General features: G+C 39.1%; 1 protein-coding gene across 1 annotated transcript in view; it reads left to right on the top strand.

The window, feature by feature from the left end:
• Positions 1-17,663, top strand: part of TSGA10 (testis specific 10) — a 36,900-nt gene that overhangs the window by 2,793 nt on the left and 16,444 nt on the right. Inside the window, 9 exon segments of the mRNA XM_075725304.1 lie at positions 1,310-1,519; positions 2,240-2,305; positions 3,713-3,913; positions 5,067-5,222; positions 5,570-5,743; positions 5,920-5,997; positions 8,548-8,699; positions 11,548-11,663; positions 16,692-16,846. Coding sequence (XP_075581419.1) covers positions 1,310-1,519; positions 2,240-2,305; positions 3,713-3,913; positions 5,067-5,222; positions 5,570-5,743; positions 5,920-5,997; positions 8,548-8,699; positions 11,548-11,663; positions 16,692-16,846 — 1,308 coding nt within the window.

Here is a 17,663-nt window from a genome sequence, read left to right as displayed (position 1 = left end):
GTTCAGCGATACTGATTTCTCATGCGTTACAGGATCAGCCTGTGCCAACAATGGAGTTTCTGCATTGCACTGTATCCATATCTTGATTAGGCTGGGATTTTAGAAATCTGAGGACTCAGCAAATTGAAAAGCTGTATGAGGCTGTAATGCTCCTACAGACGGAGATGTTACAATAAGTTGATAGTGCCAAAATAGTCAGAAACTTTTGATTTCTTACAAAAGGCCATATAACATGGTTTTTTTAAAAGACAGTATTGTTTCAGGAAAATTATTAATCTTATATTGATTAATTGATGAATTAGTATTAATACTTGATCTGCTACATTTCTGCTGGCCTTCATGAAGTATGTGTGAAGGATACAGGCCCAACTCAAAGAGAACGATTGAAGGGCATTCCTAAGATCTAGCAGAACCATCGTGAGTGATGGTGTTGGAAACTTGAGACCAGGCCTGGAGAGACATTTCCTCTCACAGTATTATGGGAGAATAACTGTAGTAGCAGCCCAGCTTGAGGTAGTTTTTAGCATAAATATTAAGGATCAGATGCTCCATTGTCCAGAACCTTTCAAAATGAATCTGTTCAAAATGGTGCTAGCAGTGTGCATATTCTTAATCTGTGAATAACATATACTGGTTTTTTTTGTTGTTGTTAAGCGTAAATTACTTCTTATTACAAATTACTTCTACTTCCTGCAAATCCTTGAAGATGAAGTTGTCCTGGTTTCGGCTAGGATAGAGTTAATTTTCTTCCTAGTAGCAGGCATAGTGCTGTGTTTTGGATTTAGGATGAGAATAATGTTGATAACACACTGATGTTTTTAGTTGTTGCTAAGTACTGCTTATGTTAGTCAAGGACTTTTCAGCTTCCCATGCTCTGCCAGGTGCACAAGAAACTGGGAGGGGGCACAGCCAGCACAGTTGATCCAAACTGACCAAAGGGCTATTCCATACCATATGACGTCATGCTCAGTATAGAAACTGGGGGGGGTTGGCTGGGGAGCAGCGATCGCTGCTTGGGAACTGTCTGGGTATCGGTTGTCGGGTGGTGAGCAATTGCATTATGCATCACTTGCTTTGTATATTGTTATTATTATTATATTGTTACTATTGTTATTACTATTTTACTTTATTTCAATTATTAAACTGTTCTTATCTCAACCCAGGAGTGTTTCTCACTCTTACTCCTCTGATTCTCTCCCCCATCTCATCGGGGTAGGGGGAGTGAGCGAGCGGCTGCGTGGTGCTTAGTTGCTGGCTGGGTCTAAACCATGACAGAAGTAAAATACTTTCTTCCTCCTTGTCCTCATAGATTGAAGAACTGAAGAAGATAAACCATGAGCTAAGGCCACATGTCATAGAACTGCTGGATAAGAAGCAAGCGGTGGAAAGTCAAGCGGATGGGTTCACCTGTAAAAATGATTATCTGTGTGAAGAACTGGCTGTAATTGGCAAACTATCTGAGCAGCTGGAAAAAGAATTGCTATTGAATACTGCTGATAAGGAGCTTGAGGAAGCAAAGGTATCTACTCATTAGAATTAATATTGTGCAGTGCTACTTTAATGTTTGCTAATATTATGGGGAACTGTTTGGGCTTTTTCTTTTTTTGACCTTTTGGGCTGAATTTCTAGCTTTCATCTCTGCTTTGAAGTATATTTGCTGGGATGAAGGAGGAGTAGGTTCTGGTCAGTGTGGTATTTTTCAAGCGTAGAATGGTCCAAGGATTAAAATTATGCTTGCAGTTGGAAAGAATGTAATTTCAGTGATAACTGCTTTTGATTTTACAGGATAATGGAAAATTGGGTTCTATACACATGCAATTATGTGATTTAGTAGTAGTGTTCACATGGGAGAAGGCATGTTCTTTGTTTGCAATTAGTGTAACTACATACTTATTTCTTTAGCCCATAGGTGTAGTCAAACTGTCCCTGTTTTCAAAAGTTTTTTGGTAAGACAGTTCTGGGAAAAGGTATCCCATGCTTCCTTTTTCATTCACTCACCTGAGAGTAACTGAGCTGTTAATGTTTTTCCTAATTCTGTACTGCATCTGAAGATAAAACTTTTAACTGATGCCCTTCTAGATTAAGTTTATTGTTACTAAATAGTATGTTTTTAGCCTAGTCAAACCAGAAAACATGTATAAAATGCTCCTTTGGACTAGAGCAGTTCAGCTAAAATGCTGTATTTGCACTAATGATTATACAAAACTAATGCATCTTTTGCTCTCTTTTTTTATGGTAGATTCAAATTCAACACCAGCAGAACAAGATACAGAAGCTGGAACACATGGTGAAAACACTAAAATCTGTGAGTTAAACATGTGTCTTTAATATGTATGTAGCTATAAAATCAGGTCTTTTCCACATGAAATTAATACTTGTACAAGTGAATTTCACTTGCTTTGTTTTCCCTGATAACAGGCAAGTTACAGAATGGATAAACATATCTGTTTTCATTTGTAGTTCTCTATCTCCAGATGGATGGGAATCTGTTTCTGTTTTGCAACTAGCCTGTAATGATTTTGCTTTTGAGAATTGTAATAATTTTTTTTTTTACAAAATTGTATATAACTGTTTTGAATACCTTGTAAATCACTTGCAAAACAGGAAGAAGTAACATTTATTCTTCAAAAATTTTATCTTAATATTCTGTCTTTGTTAAGGTGTAATGATACTGTTGGAATATTTTGAAATGTATACAATGTTGTAACTGTAGAAATATTTGTCAGTGGTAAATCTAACTTAAATTAACATTTGAATTTATTAAGTGGGGTCATTCACTTGCTTCCAATATGAATCGATAGGGAATTTTTGTATGTGTTCAAGATAATAATTTCTTACTCTAATTTAAAGATTTGTCTCAAATTTCAGGGGGGTGGGAGGAGTTGGGTTTTTTCCTTTCTTGTATAAAATATTTGAGCTTATGTCACAATCCTGTAAAGAACCCCCTCTGAAAAAAAAGCCACTCTGACCATGTAGAGCTTACTGCTCAATTAACCTGGAAAGATTTAGATCCTTCAGCCAGAAAGTTTGGGATTTGAGAGTTAGAATCACTGAGAGATTTAGGTGCTTAATTTATAACTCTTCAGGGATTTAAAGACCTACTTCTGCATGTGTCTTAACAAAAATAATAAATTTGCAGAGTTTAGTATTCGCTACGTGCTTAAACTTTCATGAGTCTGGGTACTTCCAACAGATAGATTGTAACAGAGGGGGTTTGGTGTGCAATTTTGAACTCTGGAATTGCAGTTCATCTTCAAAATCTGTTTTAGGCCCCTATATGACTTCCTGGATTTCAACTGTACTTATTTGCACATTACTTATTTCCATTTCAAAAATTTGCCTTTCATGGATCTTAAGCAAACATAGTGGTCTAATTTATTTCATAATTCATTAGATATTCCAATAGAAATCTACTTATTTGTCCACCTTAGTTTTGAATAGATATATTCCAAATTAATGAACATTTAGCTTTTAAGTCCTTTTCTGTCCTGTTAGATCCGTTTTAGAAGGACATTCAGACATATTCTGCAACAAAAGAGAGAAAATCCCCATTTAATACTTTAAAGTAACTTCTGAATGTCTGTATTTATTTCAATTAGATATCTGCTTAATCTTCATATTGAAGAGTACGTTTATCCATTTTACGTTGAAGTATCATTCATTACAAAAGTTCTATTTCAGTGAATGAATTCTCTCATTTTTGCACATGCAGGTTATTTTACAAACAGAAGCTGAAATAAAGCAAGGGAAGTCACCTTCAAGGCTTGATACCTTTATTAAGACACTGGAAGAGGACAGAGACTACTATAAATGTGAGACTGAGAATTTGCTGAAGGTATTTAGAAACACATTTTCAAGTCCAAAGCGAACCTCTACTTGTGGCAGCATGTCAAAAAAATTTTTATCCTTCCAGGTGAGCTTGGGAAAACACTTTGGAAGAGGAGGAATGCATTTTTTAAAATGTTGGTTTATCCTTTGCTAAACTACCACAGGCATAATTACCAGGAAGAAAAACTAATTGATTATAAACAGAAGGATGCGTAAGATAGGGATGGGCCAATAATGTGAACTTAACTGCCATGTTACACTGCATGCATGTATATCACTTTAAATGGTTACTGACAACTGCTTACAATTTAAGTAATTATTAACATGATTGTCAGTACCATTTGTAATAGACAGTTGCTGCTCAAAATAATGTATTTTAGTGTATTTAGTGTATTTTAGAAAATAGTATTGTTGTGGTTTAACCCCAGCCAGCAACTAAGCACTGCACAGCCACTCACTCATTCCCCCCTGGTGGGATTGGGGAGAGAATCAGAAGAGTAAAAGTGAGGAAAAACTTGTGGGTTGAGATAAAGACAGTTTAATAAGTAAAGCAAAAAGCATGTACACAAGCAAAGCAAAGCAAGGAATTCATTCACTACTTCCCATCGGCAGGCAGGTGTTCAGCCGTCTCCAGGAAAGCAGGGCTCCATCACACGTAATGGTTACTTGGGAAGACAAAACGCCATCACTCCACACGTCCCCCACTTCCTTGTTCTTCCCCCCAGCTTTATATGCTGAGCATGATGTCATATGGTATGGAATATCCCCCTGGTCAGTTGGGATCAGCTGTCCTGGCTGTGTCCTCTCCCAGCTTCTTGTGTACCCCCAGCCTGCTCGCTGGTGGGGTGGGGTGAGAAGCAGTCAAGGCACAAAGGCCTTGTGTAAGCACTCTGTGTGAAGACTCAGTGTAAGCACTGCTCAGCAATAACAAAAACATCCCTGTGTTATCAACACTGTTTCCAGCACTAATCCAAAACATAGCCTCATACTAGCTACCATGAAGAAAATTAACTCTACCCCAGCCAAAACCAGCACAGTATGTCTGGTCTCTCTATATCTCTCTATATATATCTGGCCTCTAATACTAAAAAATATATACGTGCAGTCCTGACTATCTAGAGGTTACTAGGTTGAAGGCTTATTAAATCTTTTCTAGAAATTTTCAAACGAGATATAATGAGAAAAGCATATCAAGTTTTGTTTCTCTATTTTAACCTTGTATCACCTTATTCTTTAAGGGAGTGAGTTCTGATCCAGAAGTTTTGAAAATATTGAGAGAACGTGAAGAACTGAAGTCAATGCTGAAAAAATACGAGCGCCATGTGGCAGAAATTCAGGGTAACTTCAAAGTTTTAACAGCTGAGAGAGACAAAATTGTCAGTCTTTATGAACGGGTAATTTTATTTATATTTGTATGATTAATTACAATAACAAGGTGATGTGCAAGAAAAATATCCTATTTCTGTTTTTGTGAAAAAAAAAAAAAAATGCAAACCATTTGTTTAAAAAATAGAAAAAAAGTCATGGGGATTCTGTGATTTGAATCTGTCAGTTAAATACAAGTTTCTAAGTGCTGTCTTGAGTTAATGCTTTCCTGAATCAAAGAATATATGCACAAATCACTACTTCATCTTTGGTATTGCACAGTTTCTGGGATGCTCTGCATTATCAGCTGTATGCCACAGTAATATATTACATTATCTATTCCCTCTTTTTATTATGCTGCTGTTTTTAAAAACAGGCACAGGAAGAGATTTCCCGACTTCGTCAGGAAGTTATCAAATGCCCCAGGACTTCTAAAAGTACTGTGACAGCTCAAGCTATGTTAAGACATGTGGAGATAGAAAGGGATACAGCACTGTCAGATTTCCGAAGGATGACGACAGAACGTGATAGCCTCAGGGAGCAGTTAAAGGTTTGATTTCCACACCCCCCCCCCCCCCCAAGGTTATTTTAACATGAAAACTACTTAGTATTATAATTAAAGTTGCTAAAGATTTCTATTCTAATCCTGACAGTTAATTGCATTACATTTCTGTGGTGAGTTCAGACTTGCTCTGTGTATGCTTTTGTTGTTGTTACTTGATACAGATTTCCCAAGAGACTGCATTTAATGAAAAGGCTCATTTGGAACAGAGAATTGAAGAGCTAGAAACTACTATTCAAAATGTAAGCAAAAATAATTATTTATGGAATTGTAAATGTAATACAGGTGATGTTCATGGTTAATCCTGCAGGACCAACCTGACTGTTTTCTGTCAGGAAACAGCAGGCTTAGAGCAGTGGATGTCATTTACCGAGACTGTAGCAAGGCTTTTGACGCTGTTACCCACAGTGTTCTTGTATCCAGGTTAGAATGTTATGGTCTGGATGGGTGGGCAGCTAGATGAGGGAAAATTTGATCAGATGGTCAGTCTTAGCTGGTAGCAGTTAATTTGGCCTGGAGACTGTTAACATGGAGCACCATGGGGGTTTGTTCTGAGGCCTGTCCTGCTTAACATCTTTATCAGTGACCTGAAGGGGAGGCAACAGAATGCGTGCTCGTAAAGTTTGCAGATGACACTGTATTAGGGAAAACTGTTGATATACTCAAGAGCAAGGCTGTCATCCACAGGGAGCAAGACAGGTAGGAAGAATGGACAACAGGAGCCTTATGAAGTCCAACAAGGATGAATGCCAAGTTCTGAATTTGGGAAGAAGAGCCACTGGGCACCAATACAGGTTAGGGACCAATGGTTTGGGGAGCAGCTCTGCTGAAAAGTCAGGCCCTGGTGTACAGCAAGCTGTACGTGAGCCAGCAGTATGCCATGGTGGCAAATAAGGCTGAGAGTGTACTTGGCTGTGTCCTGTTCACACAGCCTGTAACTCAAGGGAAGTGATTGTCCACCTTTACTGAGCGCTCATTAGACCACATCTGGAATACACTAACCCAGTTTTGCCACCATGGTACAAGAAACTCATTGCCCAACTGGAGTGAGTTTAATGGAGGGCTCCCACAATACTTGGGGATGGAACACTTTCCCTATGAGAGGAGGCTGGTGGAACTGGGCTTGTAGAGGTGGCTTAAGGGAGGCCTAAGTCCTATCTGCCAGTACTGATGAAGAAGTCAGACACAGGCTTTTCACAGCAATGCATGGTGGAAGGATGAGCAACGAAGGGTTGAAACAAGAAGCGTTCAGGCTGAATACAAGGAAATACTTCTTTCCCATGAGGACAGTTGAGCAGTCCCCAGCCTTGGAGATTTTCAAGACTGGACTGGACAAAGCCCTGAGCAACCTGACCTCAGAGCTGGCCCTGCTTTGAGCGGGAATTTAGACTAGAGACCTTCTGGAGTCCATTCCAATGTGAATTATGTTATGATTGTATATCATTAAGACCTGACGCTCCAAAGCCAAATGTAATTGTACTGTTCTGGCAAGTCCTGTTTAATATGGTTTAAGTTACTTGTGTGTGCAATTGTTTGCTAACATATGGCGCTAAAATAAAAAATGAAAACTATTAATAAAATGAATATAAATCTTAAATATATTTACAGTCTTGGTAGAACTTGATTTTTAAATAGATTAACATTGATTTCTGTAGTGTATCTTTCTTCTAGATCTTGTGGTTATAAATTCTGGTTAATTTTCTTATTCCCCTTCAGCCTTTTAAATCCTACCAAGTTTATAAGCATAGTTCCAAGGATTATAATATTAAACTGAGTGCATCTGTGATGAAGAATACACTGTAGGCTTAAATAGCTCTGAGTACTCTGAGTAGTAAATTAGCTTTAATCACACACTTGACAAATGATGTGTAGTGAATATTGGGAGTAGTCCTGTTTTGGGTACATCATCTTATTTCTTCAGGTCATTTGGTACCCTTTGAGGGTGATACATTAATATGAAATTTATGGCACTAGTATTGAAAAAATTACTGCATACCAGAGGCTTACTGACTTGCTCTCAGCGGTCTGACCTTTGATTATAGTAACACGGAAATTAGTACTGAAAGCATCAGCAAATGAGGAGAGGGATGAGGTGAGAATTTTTTACCTTAAAAGAGCTGTTTCAAGTTACTTAGAAAGGATAGTTCTTTAAATGTTAAGTGTAAGCATTATAATAATGAAAGGCAGCTTTCTTTAAACTGGAGATTTCAAACTAGCTTTGCTGGAGTCTGTGCAAGAGTTTCTGGACCAGTTCTTTGTTCTAGGTCTAGACCTAAAGGCCTTATGGTGGTAACTTGGTCATATAGTGCTTTATGCAAATGTTTTACAGTGATTTCTCTATCCAGTTATCAGTATAGCTATATAACTTAGTAGAGGCCTGAATCCATCATTGGTAGTGTTGTATCCCGAACTGCAATTTCTCCCTTCGTACACTAATAATAATGTTTTCTGTTACGTTATTATGCACTGAAAACTTTTCATGTTGATCAATGCCAACATTTTTGCCCTTGGGCATAATTACCAACCTACAATTTACTTTAATAAATGAAAATATTCCCAGAGATCTGAAAGACAGGAAATTGATTGCCCTTCAGAAGAAGTGAAAACCACATTTCAGCTCTTTGCCAACTACCTTCAGTAGACTTGGAGTCAGTCCCTGAGTAAATAAGATACTTGAACATTTCTCCTTCAGTAAAAGATTTGTGCTAAAACCAGCAGAATTTGACTTAATAGGAGAAATTCTATGTATAAATCAGCTTTTTTAAGCTTTTAATATTTAATTATATTTATAGTTAGATAGTGAACGATTAGAACAGATGTCCAAAGTGGCGCTAATGAAAGACACTGTTGATTCTCTGGAAATTGAGATGAAAAGATTGGCAAGAGCAGCACTGGAGTCTGAAACTGAGCTGAACCGACAGGAAGCTGCATATGTTTCACTTAGGTAAGTAAAAGTATATACTTGCATTAGTTTGACGAGCAATGTCAGCCTATGTTCATTGCTTTTCATAACTGTTATATAGCTCAAAGGGAAAGGAATTTACAGTAGTTGTTCTTAGGAGCCATCCTTCTTTTTGGAATGAAATTGTTTTCCTCATTGCTTATTTATATGTAAATGTTCTTGGCTTGTTCATATTATGGTACGCTGAAAATCATCTTCAGTGAAAAAGTAAAATTCACTCTGACTTAGGAGCTTTGTATTAGCAGCTGCGGGGATAGAATCATAGAATCATAGAATCATCTAGGTTGGAAAAGACCTTTAAGATCATCCAGTCCAACCATTAACCTACACTACCAAGCCCACTCTAGACTAATCAAGGGTAGACCAGACTAAACCATATCCCGAAGTGCCACATCTACCCGTTTTTTAAACGCCTCCAGGGATGGTGACTCCACCACCTCTCTGGGCACCCTGTTCCAATGCCTGACCACCCTTTCCGTAAAGAAATTTTTCCTAATTTCCAGTCTAAACCTCCCCTGGCGCAGCTTAAGCCCATTTCCTCTTGTCCTATCGCTAGCTACTTGGGAGAAGAGACCAACACCCACCTCACTACAACCTCCTTTCAGGTAGTTGTAGAGAGCGATAAGGTCTCCCCTCAGCCTCCTCTTTTCCAGGCTAAACAACCCCAGTTCCCTCAGCCGCTCCTCATAAGACTTGTTCTCCAGACCCTTCACCAGCTTCGTTGCCCGCCTCTGAACACGCTCCAGCACCTCAATGTCTTTCTTGTAGTGAGGGGCCCAAAACTGGACACAGTATTCCAGGTGCGGCCTCACCAGCGCCGAGTACAGGGGGACAATCACCTCCCTGCTCCTGCTGGCCACAGCATTCCTGATACAAGCCAGGATGCTGTTGGCCTTCCTGGCCACCTGGGCACACTGCTGGCTCATGTTCAGCCGGCTATCTACTAACACCCCCAGGTCCTTTTCGGCCAGGCAGCTTTCCAGCCACTCCTCCCCAAGCCTGTAGTGTTGCATGGGGTTGTTGTGACCGAAGTGCAGGACCCGGCACTTGGCCTTGTTGAACCTCATACAGTTGGCCACGGCCCATCGATCCAGTCTGTCCAGGTCCCTCTGCAGGGCCATCCTACCCTCCAGCAGATCGACACTCCCACCCAATTTGGTGTCGTCTGCAAACTTACTGAGGGTGCACTCGATCCCCTCATCCAGATCATTGATAAAGATATTAAACGACACTGGCCCCAGAACTGAGCCCTGGGGAACACCGCTCGTGACCGGCCGCCAACTGGACTTAACACCATTTATCACTACTCTCTGGGCTCGGCCACCCAACCAGTTCTTTACCCAGCGAAGAGTATGCCTGTCTAAGCCCTGAGCTGCCAGCTTCCCGAGGAGGATATTATGCGAGACGGTGTCAAAAGCTTTGCTAAAGTCGAGGTAGATGCCATCCACAGCCTTTCCATCATCTACCAGGCGGGGGTCACCAGGTCATAGAAGGAGATCAGGTTGGTCAAGCAGGACCTGCCTTTTGTGAACCCATGCTGGCTGGGCCTGATCCCCTGGTTGACCTGTACTTGCCTGTGGAGTTCGCTCAAGATGAACCTCTCCATAATCTTCCCCGGCACCGAGGTCAGGCTGACAGGCCTGTAGTTCCCCGGGTCCTCCTTCCGGGATTGATGTTTTTTGGTAAATTGTGTATGAATTAAAAATTTTTTTAAAAAAACTTTTATTGTTGTTTTTATAGAGGGAAGCAAACATGCATAAACTAATGAGTGTCAGGTGTAGTTAGTTTCAAACATCCTTTTCTTAGTCTTGGAGCTTTTTCATGAGAGGAAATAAAACTGAAGTGTTGCATAGGGTATATGGACTGCTGCTCAACTGGAATTCTTAACCACGTTGAGAAGCATGTAGTGGGACTAGGCTCAATTGAAGCCTTTAGGGAAGAGAACATAGATCAGTGAGTGCAAAATAAAAAAGGATAATTTACTGACTGGAGGGAAGGATCAAGCATGTGTGGAGTTTGTGTGGAGAGATAAGAAGGACTAGATCATAGGCTGAACTAGGCTACAGAGTAATCAGACTGGAAGAGAAGATACTGTGCCTTTTTCCTCATGTATTTCCTTAAATATAATTCAGTTAGCAAACACTCTCCTAAACCTATGTGTCCTTACAAGTGACTGGTGTAGTTGACACATGGATGCCATGAGGTTTTTTTTGTTGGATTTTGACTGGTGGGAATGCTGGGTGCTAGCGTGCAATATTATGCTGGCCCCCAATGCCTTTCTAAGGATACTGATTTCTAAAATAACATGAACTCCTTTGCAAATCCAGTCCTGAGTTATTGCTGCTTTATAATAAGTTGTCAGATTTATGAATACTGTAAAAATTGAGTTGTTGAAAATTAGTTGCTGCTACTAAAATATCTTTCTTTTCCCCCCAAACCAGGCTCATAGTTCTCTTCAGTTTCTTCAGCAGTTTGACAATCATTAATATTACTACTTGATTTGAACATGTGACTTGGGTATAACTCGAAATAGGTCAAGCATTCCAATGTATATCCCAAGTGATGATTTTTATTTTAATAATTTCTGAGAAGTTTTTATGTTCACCTGTTGTAAAGAATGCTTCTTACTTTTCTGGGATTCTTTACAGGAGTATTCAGACTTTAATATCCAGGGATTACGTTTAACATTAATAAAATATCCCAAATAGGCTAAAATATACAGAAGAATATTGCTTTTTCTTAACTTTTCCAATCTTAGTGACATTTCAAAAAGGAAAAAATTTATATATAAGCTTCTGAATTCTCCTGTTTAATGCTTCTGCTTTTCCAGTTTATTGAATGAAAAGACGGAACAGAGTCTTTCAGAGACTCAGCAAAGCCTTGTTAAGAAAAAATATGAAATGCAACTTACCCAAGAGAAAATTATGCTTTTGGATGAAAAAATTGGTGAGTGACAGATACAGTTTTTGTAATAAAATTCAATAAGCTAATTGTTACATTACAGCATTTTTCTTTTTTTTTTTTTCTTATGGGTTGGAGGAAGAAGTGTTGAATGAAAATAAATATACTTTTGACAATTTTAACATTTCAAGTGCAAAACATCTGTTTTCTTTCATTATTGGAAGGTTTTTGCATTTTAAAATTATGTAATAAAGCTCCTGCAAGTAAGTTTCAGTGACGGCACATACTGTCAGCTGAACAATGTGTGTTGGTACCAGTGTGCAGTGTCTGAGCATATCAGTTATATTTATGATCCACTAAGGTAGTGGTAGCACCTCTCAGCATCATAAGATGATGATGATGGAACCAGGAAAGCGTCTTTTGTAGTATATATCCTATACTGTATGTTGCACCTTTTTTATATTATGGAAGTAAAGGAGGTGGATATAGGAATTATTCCTTGCCACTACAGGAATAATATGTTCTCAGTTCCAAAATTACAACTGTATTGTGTTAGAAGTCTTTTATTATTTTCTGTAGATGCAGTTGGCATAATCTGTTCTCAAATGCAGTGCTGAATTTCTGACGGGAAAATAAGGCTAACCTGTAGATAATGACATCTAATGTTAGAGCTGCCTTATGCTATTAAACTATCTTGTTTTCTGTTGCTTACCATTTCAAACTCTGGTTATTTGGATTTAAACATTTCATTCAAATGAATAAGCATTTCATTCAAAGTGAACTTAATGGTTTTTAATGCTTTAGCTAAGGTGTCTAAGCCAATCCTGAGAAGGCTAGAGAAAAAGATATTTTGTCCACATTAAGATCCACATCTTTTGTTTAAAAGTTCTATACCCCTGGGACAGTAAAGTAAGGGACTTAATGTTTGATAGGCATGTCAGTCTGTGTGTTGTTGCATGGTTTTGATCATTCCCAGAAAATGTGTCCAAATGAAGTGTATTTTAAGCCTCAAAAAAACCCCCCAAAAAGTTCATTAAAGCTGAATAGAGACTTTTCAGAATTTGACATCTGAGGTCTCATATCATCTGACTGAAGCATGTTCCAATCTAGATTCTTTAGGATTTTTCATTACTGTGAGGCAAGTCCAGGCAAAGAATCTTGAAATTAATGGAGACTGTCTGTATTGTGGTATTATCCTGTCACCACAGGGATAACAGTGCAAGATGCTGAAAGAGAGGAACTACAGTGTAGGTATGGGGAGAGAATGTACTGAGAGAAGACCGTTGAGAGGTTTTAACTGCAGGATCCATAGAGAGAGGATACTGAGATTACAATTTGGATGAGGCAGCATAATCCTAGTGAAACAGGTAGGAGAAGTGAAGTTAAAGAGCCAGGAGACAAGTGAAGAATAGGGATATTGGCTGGAAAAGGATTTGCGACAAGGAGGATTCATTGTTAGAAGAGACGGTAAGTAGGAAATGGCGAGATTGGGAGTCAGTGAATGGAGAAACAGAGTGTGGATGTGGCACCAGAGAAAGCTGCGGCAATGCAAGAGATCAGAGACTGAAAATAAATAAATAGAGGGGAGGGAGTGAGGAATGATCAGAGACATCCAGTGAGGAGAGCTAGTATGAAGTGGTTAAAGAGACTGGAAGGATCCTTAAAATTGGATGACTAGTTCAGAGATTGTGGATAGGAATGGAGCTAATGGACATGTACCATGACGAGAACCTGTGAGCAGCTATACACACAGAATATTTAGGACTTGGACAATAAAGCTGAAAGCAGGAGAAACATTGGAAGTAAAAGGAGATTGAGATGGAAAATGTGGATTTAGGAATTTAGGTTTAGTAGGGAAGGAATCTAGGATGAGAGACCTTAAGGCTTGGGGCTGACCAGAGTGAAGAGAAAGGATGAGCAGCTAATGGTATCTTCTTGGAGAGGTGGAATTGGAAAAGATTGAAAGAAAGTATGTGTGCCCACTAGAGAACCTTTTCCCTTTTGGAGTCTGGAATGGAATTCGGGATTTCCAAGCCTTGTGTTACCTTCTCTTGTCAGGAAAATAATGTTAACTTGTCAAAGTGTCTCTTTCCAGTGCTTGTTTGCAGAGGGAACAGCAGTATAGTCCCCTGATGGTTTGTCTTCTATGTCACGTGCCACGTGATGGGAATTCAAATTGCGCTTTTTGTTTTTCACACAAATTAAGTAACTTATTTCAGAGACAAACATTAAAAAGTTGGGGATGCCAGTCTTAAGGTCATCTGTACTACTTAATAAATAAACCCCAGGTTGGGGTGTGTGGGGGGGTTAACTTATGGTATTGTTTTTAATTACACTATCATGTGGTGTTTTTCTGTAGGAGCCTTTGCACCAACTTTTGCAGAGTTTTGTAGGGAGTAAATCAGTGTTGTCTAGTGAAGCAAGCTTGTCTATCAGATCTTCTCCTTAGCCGAAAATACAGTGAATAAAGCAGGTAATTGCAGAAAGAGAAAGCACACTGTTTAAACTGTTAAATATTGTTATGCAGTATTTTATATGATTGCTGTCTGTACATTAGAACTTCGGGGTGATGCACAACCAAACTTTTCAGAATTGCTCACAAACTATACATATGACCTATTCTCAGAGTGCCTTATTTGAGACTTTGGTCATTAATTTTCAAAATGTTGAATTAGTCACTGCTGTAGCAGCAATCCATGGTTGATTTTTTTGAACATGTAATACTTTCTATCCTGAAAATTTACTTCACAGTTTGGACATCCAAAATAATCAGATAGCATTTTCAGTTGATCTTTGTGCCTCCATTCCTCCTCTGTAAAATGTTGATAACACACCCTTGCTTAGAATCACAGAATGGTTGAGGTTGGAAGGCACTTCTGAAGGTCATCTTGTCCAAATGCCCTTCTCAAGCAGGGCCACCTAGAGCCAGTTGTCCAGGACCATGTCTAGATGGCTTTTGAGTATCTCCAAGAAAGGAGACTCCATAACCTCCCTGGGCAACCTGTTCCAGTGCTTGGTCATCCTCACAGTAAAAAAAGTGTTTTCTGATGTTCAGAGGGAACCTTCTGTGTATCAGTTTGTGCCCATTGCCTCTTGTCCTGTCACTGGGCACCACTGAAAAGAGCCTGGCTCTGTCCTCTTTGTACACTCCCTTCAGGTATTTATATACATTTATAGGATTCCGCTCCGAGCCTTCTCCAGGCTAAACAGTCCCAGCTCTCTCAGCCTTTCCTCATAGGAGAGATGCTCCAGTCCCTCAGTCATCTTCATGGCCCTTCACTGGACTCTCTCCGGTATGTCCGTGTCTCTCTTGTACTGCGGAGATCAGAACTGGACCCAGCACTCCAGATGTGTCTCATCAGAGCTGAATATAGAGGGGAAGAATCACCTCCCTTGACCAGCTGGCAATACTTTCCCTAATGCAGCCCAGTATACCATTAACCTTCTTCTCAGCAAGGGCACAGTGGTGGCTCATGTTCAATATGCTGTCCACCAGGATCCCCAGCTTTCCTGCCAAGCTGTTTTCCAGCTGGGTGGCCCCCAGTGTTTACTGGTGCCTGGGTTTGTTCATTCCCAGGTGTAGGACTTTGCACTTCCCTTTGAACTTCATGAGGTTCCTGTCAGCCCATTTCTCCAGCCTGTCCAGGTTCCTCTGGATGGCAGCACAACCCTCTGGTGTATCAGCCACTCCTCCCAGTTTTGTGTCATCAGATGAATTCCTGACAGTACGCTCTGCACCATCATCCAGACCATCAATGAAGATGTAAAACAGGACTGGATGCGGTATTCAGCCCTGGGACACACCACTAGTTACCAGTCTCCAACTAGACTTCTTGCCACTAATCACTGCCTTCTGGCCTTGGCCATTCAGTTTTCAATCCACCTCACTGTTGGCTCATCCAGCCCATATGACCACAGCTCATCTATGAATATCTTATGGGAGTGTCAAAGGCCTTACTGAATTCAAGGTAGACAACATCCACTGCTCTCCTCTCATTTACCACACCAGTCACTTCATCATAGAAGTTTGTTGAGTTGGTCAAGCATGATTTCTCCGGGGTGAAACTGACTACTACTAATGATTTTCTTGTCCTTAATGTGCCTGGAAATGGTTTCCAGGATTAGCTGCTCCATCAGAATTTTCTTTAGAGCCAGGTTTGAGCCACTGTCTTAGCAGGTTCCAGAGCCATGCATCCAAAAATATAAGGTGGAAATTTCAGCGCCTTTCATCTTGTGTTTTGAAATAGGGAAAGATTCTGTGGAAAAAGTAGAATATGAATATGTGCTATGATGTCCCTGAAAGACTGAGCTACAGATCATTTTACTTCAGATGCTTTATCTCCTGGAAGTGGTTAATAACTATCATTCAATAAACCAAATTACACTGATATTTAAAGAGTAATTTGCAGCCTGCATGGTTTTTATGAGATGTAAGGTTCACTGTAAGGAGGGTTTCTGTGGTTCTTCTCTGCAAATGCAATGTATGTAGATCATATAAGGATTGATTCTCTGACCATTTAAAGCTAAATGTAGTGTGTAACACCTTATTAGCTGAATGAAGATAGGGAGATACGTCTTGTAGCATTTGATTTTGTAATGAGTAGATTGCTTTTTTCATTATCTGCAATTTTTAAGTGGTGTTGAATTTTATAATTGCATTGCTTTTATGTGAAGTTCATTTAAATAAAAGCCATTTTTTTCCTGAAATACTTGTAATACCAGGATATCAATCTCTTCTACTTCATCAGTCATTAGATGCTGTAGTCTTCATATTGCTTCTGGGTATTGTAATTCTGTTTAAGCCTTTATTGTTATAATACCCGAGAAAGTTATTTTTAATGATCTAAACATTTGCTGTTTAAAAATAGGTTTGTTTTGAGCCTTGATCTAAGGAAGAATGCAGCTCTGCAAATATCAGTCAGATTTATTTATGTTTTGAAAAGGTACATGCTTCAGTGTTTTCTTGAAGGGGAGCTTTTGCCATGTTATTTTATGCTTCAGAAGTGTATCAAAAGAATTTTTATTTCAAATGGGTTGAATTAATAAAAATGAGACCTTTCTGATTGCATCCAGGTAACTTTTCAAGACAAAGTCTTGTACAACAAGAGGAGATCTGTGCTTTGAAAGAAACAATTAAACAGCTTGGTAAAGAGAAGGCATCTTTGCAAGACCGTGTGGAAGAAGGAAGAAAGAAGACTGCTGCTTTTGAGGAAAGTCTGGCAATTAAAGTATGTTCTAACATGTAAATAGTCACATAGTCACAAAAGGTAAATCGGGAAAGGATCTGTCGAGTCATCACACCTATCTTATATTGGTATCTGCAACAGTGCTCAGTGCTGACCTAGTTCTGCTCTAGTTTCAATGCAACGATACAACTCATGTTGATTTCAACAGCAGTAGGTTTGAGCAGTGTTGAGCAGCTCATGTTTGATGTTTTGTATGGTTTATACTTATCAAGAGAGTAGACTTTAAGTACTTCCCCGAAGTGGAGAAGAGTAAATTAGCCAATAAAATATTCTGTTTATCATAAATTTTAGCCTAAATTCTTCCTTGGGGTCCACTGATGTTAAAGATGCAGGGTGCCAAATAATACTGCCTTTGTTGTCATTGAAGAAGCATCTGAATTACATTCTTTTCACCTTACAGCATATTGCACAGTGTGATTTCAAACTATATAATGAAACTGCTTAGTTCTTAGTTCTGAAACATTATTTTTCACTTCAGCTTAAGTCACCTGGATATTGATTTAGGATAAACTAAATAAGGAATTTTTTAACTGTTGTGATTGTTAACTCAAGAATTTGCATTGATTTTTAACAAAATCTTAAGGAAAAGATATTGTAGGACAAGCTAAAATCATGTTTCCATAAGCACTGACTTTGCATTTTTAAAACTGTAAATTGTAAAATGGTGTCCATTTTAGAGAAGAGATGACTGTCTCTCACCTCTCTTGTGTCTCCAGTGGAAGACATTTCCTTAACCTATCTATGCTTCTTTTAATATCTGTATCCAAAGACAAGGGGGTAAAGTAATATACTTCGTCAT

The sequence above is a fragment of the Pelecanus crispus genome, chromosome 1, assembly GCF_030463565.1.
Source record: "Pelecanus crispus isolate bPelCri1 chromosome 1, bPelCri1.pri, whole genome shotgun sequence".
NCBI lineage: Eukaryota > Metazoa > Chordata > Aves > Pelecaniformes > Pelecanidae > Pelecanus > Pelecanus crispus.
This window is presented reverse-complemented; position numbering and strand designations above follow the sequence as displayed.